General features: G+C 52.1%; 1 protein-coding gene across 2 annotated transcripts; it reads right to left on the reverse strand.

The window, feature by feature from the left end:
• Window positions 1–4,013: 4,013 nt before the first annotated feature.
• Window positions 4,014–8,305, reverse strand: LOC123770632 (uncharacterized). Of its 2 annotated transcripts, none has more exons than XM_069301744.1 (3): window positions 8,083–8,305; window positions 6,775–7,137; window positions 4,014–5,584 (listed from the first exon to the last, which is right to left on the reverse strand). In XM_069301744.1, exons 1-3 carry the CDS (start codon window positions 8,165–8,167, stop codon window positions 5,280–5,282), a joined length of 753 nt encoding a protein of 250 aa, XP_069157845.1. In that variant the 5' UTR covers window positions 8,168–8,305; the 3' UTR covers window positions 4,014–5,279. The 2 variants fall into 2 exon arrangements, with proteins under 2 accessions (XP_069157845.1, XP_069157844.1); XM_069301743.1 differs by having other exon boundaries at window positions 6,763–7,137; window positions 8,083–8,304.
• Window positions 8,306–9,185: the final 880 nt, after the last annotated feature.

Here is a 9,185-nt window from a genome sequence, read left to right on the forward strand (position 1 = left end):
AAATAAATCTGTTCTTGTTGTTATTGTTTGTTTGTTTACCTTCAGTTAGGTGTTAGGCCTCTAGTGGTGGGTGAGAGGCCTCTATTGGTGAGAGAGAGAGAGAGTAACACAAGAGGCACCTGACACAAACAAGGAAAAAAACAAACAGGTGTGAAAGTGAAAGTTGCTTTTGTTGGCTCTTTTGTTTAACATCCGCTGATGGCACTCTCTCCCTCTCCCTCCCTCCCTCCCTCCCTCCCTCCCTCTCTCTCTCTCTCTCTCTCTCTCTCTCTCTCTCTCTCTCTCTCTCTCTCTCTCTCTCTCTCTCTCTCTCTCTCTCTCTCTCTCTGTCTCTGTCTCTGTCTCTGTCTCTGTCTCTCTCTCTCTCTCTCTGTCTCTCTCTCTCTCTGTCTCTCTCTCTCTGTCTCTCTGTCTCTCTCTCTCTCTCTCTCTCTCTCTCTCTCTCTCTCTCTCTCTCTCTCTCTCTCTCTCTCTCTCTCTCTCTCTCTCTCTCTCTCGTTCTCTGTCTGTCTCTCTGTCTGTCTGTCTCTCTCTCTCTCTCTCTCTCTCTCTCTCTCTCTCTCTCTCTCTCTCTCTCTCTCTCTCTCTCTGTCTCTCTCTCCCCCGGGAGAGGGGGGGCGGGGACCCCCACTCACAAGACAACAAAAGTCACTCTAAGTGAGAGTGAAGATGGTCGGTGGTGGTGGAGGAAGACCTTCCTCAACACTACCTCTCTCACCTACACGGACGTGGACTCTAGCTCTGCAGCCCCCGCCTCCTGTACCTCTTGTCTTATACCTTCCCGTATTCTCACCCTCGTATTCTGTGCCTAATCTTGGCTTAAAGGTGTCCACTTGTCCCTGGTTTCCTCTTTAAAAAGGCTGTTATTGTCTCTTCAGTATCTTATATGCCGTGATCATATCTCCTCTTGTGTCTTATGTCCTGTAAGGGTGGAAGATGTGTAGTTGTTATAAGGTGTTCCTCACAGCTCAACCCTCTTTGTTCCAGGACCAGTTTTGTTGCACTTCTATTATTATTACTATGACTATTTTAAATATGAGAGAACAAATACAGGTGCTTCACCTGTTAATAAATAGCAACACTCCCCCAACACCTGTAAATATTCTTGCATGTGTTAATATTTGTGTTACAATGACAGAATATTTGAAGGATAACTGTAATATTTCTGAGGTATAAACTGTAATATATAATAATCCTTGGACCAAATGTGCTTGGTCATGCTTCAGCTCCCAAGCCCCTCACTCCGAGCATTTTGTTTATAATGTTTACATATAACATTGTGTGTGTGTTTATAAGGACATGGTTCCGTGCCCAGGCCGACAGTTAGGTGTAAACCTTGCGCATCATGGCGTCTCTCGCTCATTTGTCGTTACTCACTCCTGGCCCCAATATTTCGCCTCTTACAAACTTTCAAAGGATTTTGTCATTTGCCTTAATGTATCAGTCAACCTGCTCACTTCTCTTCAGTTACCATTCTGCTAGAATTTCGTCGCTTTCCTTCACTTATCGTTCAAGACAGTTTTGGATTCATTGCATTTCCCATTTTTATTGTATATACAGCGGAGCTTTTGAGTCCTTCGCTAATGATTGTGTTAGTGCCCACTTGTGCCGCGCGTGTTGAGCGCCTTCCTCACCAGTACTCACCTAGTTGTGCTTGTGGGGGTTGAGCTCTGGCTCTTTGGTCCCGCCTCTCAACCGTCACTCAGCTGATGTACAGGTTCCTGAGCCTATTGGACTCTATCATATCTACACTTGATAGTGTGTATGAAGTCAGCCTCCAGTGTAGACTTCTAGATGTTACTACTGCTCGGCTTAGACTGGGTTACAAGTATCTCTGGGAGTACTCATTATCCGCTGATGTAGACCTGACCAAATGTAAACTTTGTCAATTAAATTATTTGCACACCCTCCGTCACTATGTGATGGAGTGTGGAAAGATACATGAATTCAGAGACAATTCTATAACCAATGTTTCAAAGATGTGTAAATGTTTCATTCAAAATGATCTACTACCAGAAATATTGGCCAAATATCCCCAGTTTGCTAACTGTAGGTAGTAACTAAGTGATTGTAACCTATCCACCGCTGCCCACTGGATGGGGGGCGGAGTAACCTATCCACCACTGGATGGGGGGTGTTGTTATCTATCCACCCCTGCCCACTGGATGGGGGGGGCGGTGTAATCTATCCACCGCTGCCCACTGGATGGGGGGGGGGGCGGTGTAACCTATCCACCGCTGCCCACTGGATGGGGGGCGGTGTAACCTATCCACCACTGCCCCCTGGATGGGGGCGGTGTAGCCTATCCACCGCTCCCCACAGCTCTCCACATGTCAGTTGGTTAATTTAGAACCTGTACTTGAGGTCGATCTCGATCCCATTGTTGATGTGACGACTTATACTGAATTTTGTAACTAGTTCATCAAGATTGTAACTTGCTTAGCTAAATGAATTGTGGGGTTCAGTCCCTGAGCCCATTATGTGCCTCTGTAACCCACTATACTGCCCACAGCATGGGTATGGGGGGCATAATAAATGAACTAAACTAACTAACAGACCAGTGTGTTGAGTAGCTACCTAACAGTAGCCACCTAACAGTGACTACAGGGGACTGAGGTCTAGTTCTTCATGCCCCGCCCATCACCCTTGTTGTACCTGTTGCCTTATATTGACCCTTGCAGTTGTGTCTGTGTACTCACCTAGTTGTGCTTGCGGGGGTTGAGCTCTGGCTCTTGGGTCCCGCCTCTCAACCGTCAATCAACAGGTAACCCACTACCGCCCACAACCCACTACGTGCTTGGGACGGTGTGCTTATCTACATGTACTTACCTTCATGTGCTTGCAGGGTCAGGCTCTAGCTCCCGAGCCCCGTGGACCCGTCTCCAAACATCGGCCGCCGGAGTGACTCTGATGTCTCCAAGATGGCGCCACCGGGTCTAATCGTACACAAAACTGATCGAATTAACTTCGTTTTCCTAGTGTCAAAACCGTACATATAGTTAGGTTAGGCTCGGTAGGGATAGGCTGGGATAGGTTAGACTAGGTTAGGCTATGCTAGGGTTGGCTAAGCTTGGTTTAGTTAGGCAGGATTCAAGGTTGTGGAAAAACCGTCTTGTGTACGAATGTGACCAGCAAGATGGCGCCTGTACGCTCTCAAGTCTGGTGCTTCTGGTGTGGTTAATGACGCGGGAAGATGGCCTTCACGCCCTCCCCCGCCTCACTGTCCCCTTCCCCTAGACGGACAGGCGCCAGGGACGACCAGGACAGGTCCCCCTAGACGGTCAGGCGCCAGGGACGACCAGGACAGGTCCCCCCTAGACGGGCAGGCGCCAGGGACGACCAGGACAGGTCCCCCCTAGACGGGCAGGCGCCAGGGACGACCAGGACAGGTCCCCCCTAGACGGGCAGGCGCCAGGGACGACCAGGACAGGTCCCCCCTAGACGGGCAGGCGCCAGGGACGACCAGGACAGGTCCCCCCTAGACGGACAGGCGCCAGGGACGACCAGGACAGGTCCCCCCTAGAAGGGCAGGCGCCAGGGACGACCAGGACAGGTCCTCTTAGACGGGCAGGCGCCAGGGACGACCCTCTGGACCTCAGGGGCAGGTCTACGAAGGTCTGCCTTACCTGGAGCTGATTTCTAGGATCACTGACGCCCTCGGTCCGGTCTCAGAGTAGGCCTAGTTGCTAGGGGAGGGGTCTACCAGGCCGGTACCCCCCCCCCCCCCGGTGGCCAGAACCTATATATATAGTGAAAACAAAAATGGGTTTAACCTCTCCTTAAGTGTCAAAAGTTGTACCAGATATTATTTAGGCCTATGGACCGGGGAGAAAATGGCGGACTTCCTGGTCATAATAGGCTGGAAATTAATGATAAACACAAAATATATATATAAAAATAGGATATTTTTGTTTTTGAAGAGTGTTTAGGCCTATCACTAGGCTGCTGGCGGCGGCGGCGGTCACTAGGCTGCTGGCGGCGGCGGCGGCGGTCAAAGGGGACAATAAAATGGCTTATAGTGACTGCTGCTTTATTTACAAGGCTTACAGTGGACAACATTAACCTAAGAGTACAAACATATAATTGTCGTGTCATCTATCGCACTCGGCCTACTGAAATCTGGCTAAATAGGTCTACAGGGGAGACGGCTATCAAGTCTATGTTGATATGTAAACATCCTGGTTTTATTGATCTTGTGGGAGGTTTAGAGACGCACGAGTTCAGAAAACTATACACAAACCTGAAGCTAAGAACATGAACACTCAAAATGGAACAATGAACGGGTCTAATCTGGCTACAGAACACTGGTTGACTGAGTATACACCAACATTACTGAGTTTTTTTTTGTTTTCTAAGACATCTCGGTTGGTATCAGGCGGGCCCGAGCGCTTGGCGGGCTCTCCCATTGGCTGGTGGAGACGCGAGCGCAGCGGCTGCGTCTCGTGCCTCGCCTGGAGATGTCTTGTCTCACCTGAGACATCTACCTTCGCTACACTATTATCGTATACATGGGGACGAAGCCACCTACTTATCACACACTGCCATATGAGTCCCAAACACACACACACATATGTATATATATCTCCACATATACAACATCCTGGAAAACCGTATATTACAAAAACTGTGCAAAGACTAATTCTACAAGTAAACTAGAGGAGTTGGTGTAGGGGTGAGGCCGTGAGGAGGAACAATATTGGGGAAGAGTTGGAGGCGAGAGCGACGGCTGGCAAGGCGGCCATGACACCCAATGAGAGAAAACGGAGAGTGTGAGAGGGCAGACTAGTGTAATAACTCAAGGTAGCCGTCGGAGCCATATCTTGCCCCCACCAGCGGCGAATGTCACCAACAGCCATAAAAATATAATACATTCGTTAACTATTTTTTATATACAAGATGGTTATCGTTGCATTACAAAGATCCCCTTCTATTGTGACCATTTTCACCGTGCCACTGACACTGTCACCTCTGATAACAGTCCAGCTTTCTCTACACACGGACTACAGAGTCACATAATGGTTACCCTCGTGCATACAGACACTAATGGCACTGTTGAACATGGCCCTGGTTACCCTCTGTAATAACGACAATAACGACTATGGTTACTCTGTAGTCACGACCATGGAAGTACTGTCTGAAGCCATCCAGTCCTCTGTACCGGAACTTGGGTATGGTCACCCTTCGTGAACGGCCGCCACGACGCCAGATTTAAGCATGACCAATGGTACCTTACCGGCACGCGACCATAGACGACCTACCGGCAAGCGACCATAGACGACCTACCGGAAGACAGCCATAGAGGCGGAGTGCTCGAAGGCCCTCCGGCGCAGCTGCGCAATGCTTGACCCCCGCCACATATCCTCCCCGGCAACATTCATACCCATGGACCCCATGGCACAGTTGACCTGACTCTGCTGCTGCTGCTGTTGCTGCTGCTGACCTCCCAGCTGCTGGTGCTGCTGGTGCTGCTGTTGTAGCTGCTGCTGCTGCTGCTGGTGTGAGGCTGGGGAGGAGGAGCCGCTGTGTGGGGGCGTGGCAGGGGAGCCGAGACCATTGGGGAGGCCTGGGGAGTTCAGAGGTGATCCTGGGGAGAGGGAGGGAAGGAGGCTGTACACTTCCTTGATGAGCTGTCGAGGTACACGTGGAAAATGGTAGATAGGCACAGGGGGAGAAGGTGGGGCGCTGGGGGTGTCTACTCTGGGATGTGTGGGGGCGCTGGGGTGTCTACCCTGGGGGGTGTGAGGGGTGCTGGAGTGTCTACCCTTGGGTGTAGGGGGTGCTGGAGTGTCTACCCTGGGGTGTAGAGGCGCTGGAGTGTCTACCCTGGGGTGTGGGGGGTGCTGGGGTGTCTACCCTGGGGTGTCTACCCTGGGTGTGGGGGGCGCTGGGGGGCCTGGGGTGTCTACTCTGGGTGTGGGGGGCGCTGGGGGGGCCTGGGGTGTCTACCCTGGGTGTGGGGGGGCGCTGGGGGGCCTGGGGTGTCTACTCTGGGTGTGGGGGGCGCTGGGGGGGCCTGGGGTGTCTACCCTGGGTGTGGGGGGGCGCTGGGGGGCCTGGGGTGTCTACTCTGGGTGTGGGGGGCGCTGGGGGGCCTGGGGTGTCTACCCTGGGGTGTGGGGGAGAGATTTGACACAATCATTCGACAAGTTTCCATATCTGGGAGAAATATACGAGTCTCCCCTGAACCTTCCCGCGAGGGGGCTACGTACCAATAACTTTAATATTTACAAATTTATAACTTACAAAGTCTACTAAACTCAAGGAATAAATTCATACATTTATTTGGAAATATTTTAAAGATTTCAGCGTTTATTAAATCTAATTCTAACTGCAACAAAATTAATTATAAGAAAAAATAGTGATAACTTGGATACGGCTGTCAAAACTTGTTGATGTATTTGTTGTATAGTTGTCTACAGTATACTGTAGCTGTTGTGCATGTTACTGGTGTATTATACACTGCTTACACTGACACCAGCACTGAGATGAAGGTGTTCATACAGTGTATGAACAGAGCATAATACTGTGTATGACATAATGTTTAAAACAGTGTATAATACAGTGTATAATACAGTGCATAACACAGATTATAACACTGTGTATGCTGGATGTATGGTCTGTAGAATATTAGGTGTGTAGAGGGGGCTGGAGTGTAGAGGCCCCAGGAGTGAGTATAGAGGCCCCAGGAGTGAGTATAGAGGCCCCCAGGAGTATAGAGGCCCCAGGGGTGAGTATAGAGGCACCAACAGAGGCGGTACTCACCTGTGTACTCACCGAGGGCGGTGTTGAGAGAGGTGAAGGTCTGGTAGTGGGGCTGATACATGGATGTGGGCGGCGACCCGCCCATATTTGACAGCCCTGAGGGCAGGGGGGACGTCGAACCCCCTAGTCCCTGTCCCAGTCCCTGTCCCAGCCCCTGTCCCAGCCCCTGTCCCAGCCCCTGTCCCAGCCCCTGTCCCAAGCCCTGCCCTTGGCCCAGTCCCAAGCCTTGGCCTAGCCCCTGGCCAAAGCCTTGACCGAATCCCTGTCCCAAGGATTGGCTGAAGGTCTGGGATATACTCATGCCGCCCTGTCCCAGCTGTCCCAGTCCTTGTCGCTGTAGTGGTGAGGCAAGTCCCAGGCTGCCTGTCCCCACACCTGTCAAGAGAGAGAAGCACTTAGTGTGAGGCAAGTCCCAGGCTGCCTGCCCCCACACCTGTCAAGGGAGAGAAGCACTTAGTATGAGGCAAGTCCCAGGCTGCCTGTCTCCACACCTGTCAAGAGAGAGAAGCACTTAGTATGAGGCAAGTCCCAGGCTGCCTGTCTCCACACCTGTCAAGGGAGAGAAGCACTTAGTATGAGGCAAGTCCCAGGCTGCCTGTCTCCACACCTGTCAAGAGAGAGAAGCACTTAGTATGAGGCAAGTCCCAGGCTGCCTGTCCCCACACCTGTCAAGAGAGAGAAGCACTTAGTATGAGGCAAGTCCCAGGCTGCCTGTCCCCACACCTGTCAAGGGAGAGAAGCACTTAGTGTGAGGCAAGTCCCAGGCTGCCTGCCCCCACACCTGTCAAGAGAGAGAAGCACTTAGTATGAGGCAAGTCCCAGGCTGCCTGTCTCCACACCTGTCAAGGGAGAGAAGCACTTAGTATGAGGCAAGTCCCAGGCTGCCTGTCTCCACACCTGTCAAGAGAGAGAAGCACTTAGTATGAGGCAAGTCCCAGGCTGCCTGTCCCCACACCTGTCAAGGGAGAGAAGCACTTAGTATGAGGCAAGTCCCAGGCTGCCTGTCCCCACACCTGTCAAGGGAGAGAAGCACTTAGTGTGAGGCAAGTCCCAGGCTGCCTGCCCCCACACCTGTCAAGAGAGAGAAGCACTTAGTATGAGGCAAGTCCCAGGCTGCCTGTCCCCACACCTGTCAAGAGAGAGAGGCACTTAGTGTGAGGCAAGTCCCAGGCTGCCTGCCCCCACACCTGTCAAGGGAGAGAGGCACTTAGTGTGAGACCTGTCACCCTCCTAGTGTGAGGAGAGACAATATCAGGGGACACAGAGAGATACTCCACCTCCCCCCCACCGTGGGCGTGAGAGAGGTGGGCGTGGGCGTACCTGTGTTGATGGGCGTCATGCCGCCCATGGCCCAGCGTGTGTCAGAGGAAGGGAACATGGAGCCGCAGAAGGAGTCCCCTCCCATGGGCGGGAAAGGTGGCAGCGACGGAGACGGTAGCAGGGAACCCGCAGAACGGAACACCGAACTGCTCTTCTTTCTCTTCTTCCACTTGGCCCGACGGTTCTGGAACCATACCTGGAACACCAGGGAACACTCTTAGTGGGTCTGGAACACCAGGGGAACACTCTTAGTGGGTCTGGAACACCAGGGAACACTCTTAGTGGGTCTGGAACACCAGGGGAACACTCTTAGTGGGTCTGGAACACCAGGGAACACTCTTAGTGGGTCTGGAACACCAGGGGAACACTCTTAGTGGGTCTGGAACACCAGGGGAACACTCTTAGTGGGTCTGGAACACCAGGGGAACACTCTTAGTGGGTCTGGAACACCAGGGGAACACTTTTAGTGGGTCTGGAACACCAGGGGAACACTCTTAGTGGGTCTGGAACACCAGGGGAACACTCTTAGTGGGTCTGGAACACCAGGGAACACTCTTAGTGGGTCTGGAACACCAGGGGAACACTCTTAGTGGGTCTGGAACACCAGGGGAACACTCTTAGTGGGTCTGGAACACCAGGGGAACACTTTTAGTGGGTCTGGAACACCAGGGGAACACTCTTAGTGGGTCTGGAACACCAGGGGAACACTCTTAGTGGGTCTGGAACACCAGGGGAACACTTTTAGTGGGTCTGGAACACCAGGGGAACACTCTTAGTGGGTCTGGAACACCAGGGGAACACTCTTAGTGGGTCTGGAACACCAGGGGAACACTTTTAGTGGGTCTGGAACACCAGGGGAACACTCTTAGTGGGTCTGGAACACCAGGGGAACACTTTTAGTGGGTCTGGAACACCAGGGGAACACTCTTAGTGGGTCTGGAACACCAGGGGAACACTTTTAGTGGGTCTGGAACACCAGGGAACACTCTTAGTGGGTCTGGAACACCAGGGGAACACTTTTAGTGGGTCTGGAACACTCTCAGTGGGTCTGGAACACCTGAGACACTCAAGAACCACTTAAGACACTCAAGAACCACCTAACA

Source organism: Procambarus clarkii, chromosome 46, assembly GCF_040958095.1.
Source record: "Procambarus clarkii isolate CNS0578487 chromosome 46, FALCON_Pclarkii_2.0, whole genome shotgun sequence".
NCBI classification, from domain to species: domain Eukaryota; kingdom Metazoa; phylum Arthropoda; class Malacostraca; order Decapoda; family Cambaridae; genus Procambarus; species Procambarus clarkii.

Bases quoted from the DNA above. Each gene is read 5' to 3' on its own strand.
- LOC123770632 (XM_069301743.1), bottom strand. From the start codon at position 8,167: ATGGGAGGGGACTCCTTCTGCGGCTCCATGTTCCCTTCCTCTGACACA. The intron at 7,138-8,082 runs GTACGCCCACGC...CTCTCTTGACAG, and splicing joins CATGACGCCCATCAACACAG to GTGTGGGGACAGGCAGCCTG. The intron at 5,585-6,762 runs GTGAGTACCGCC...CCCTCTCCCCAG, and splicing joins CGCCCTCGGTGAGTACACAG to GATCACCTCTGAACTCCCCA.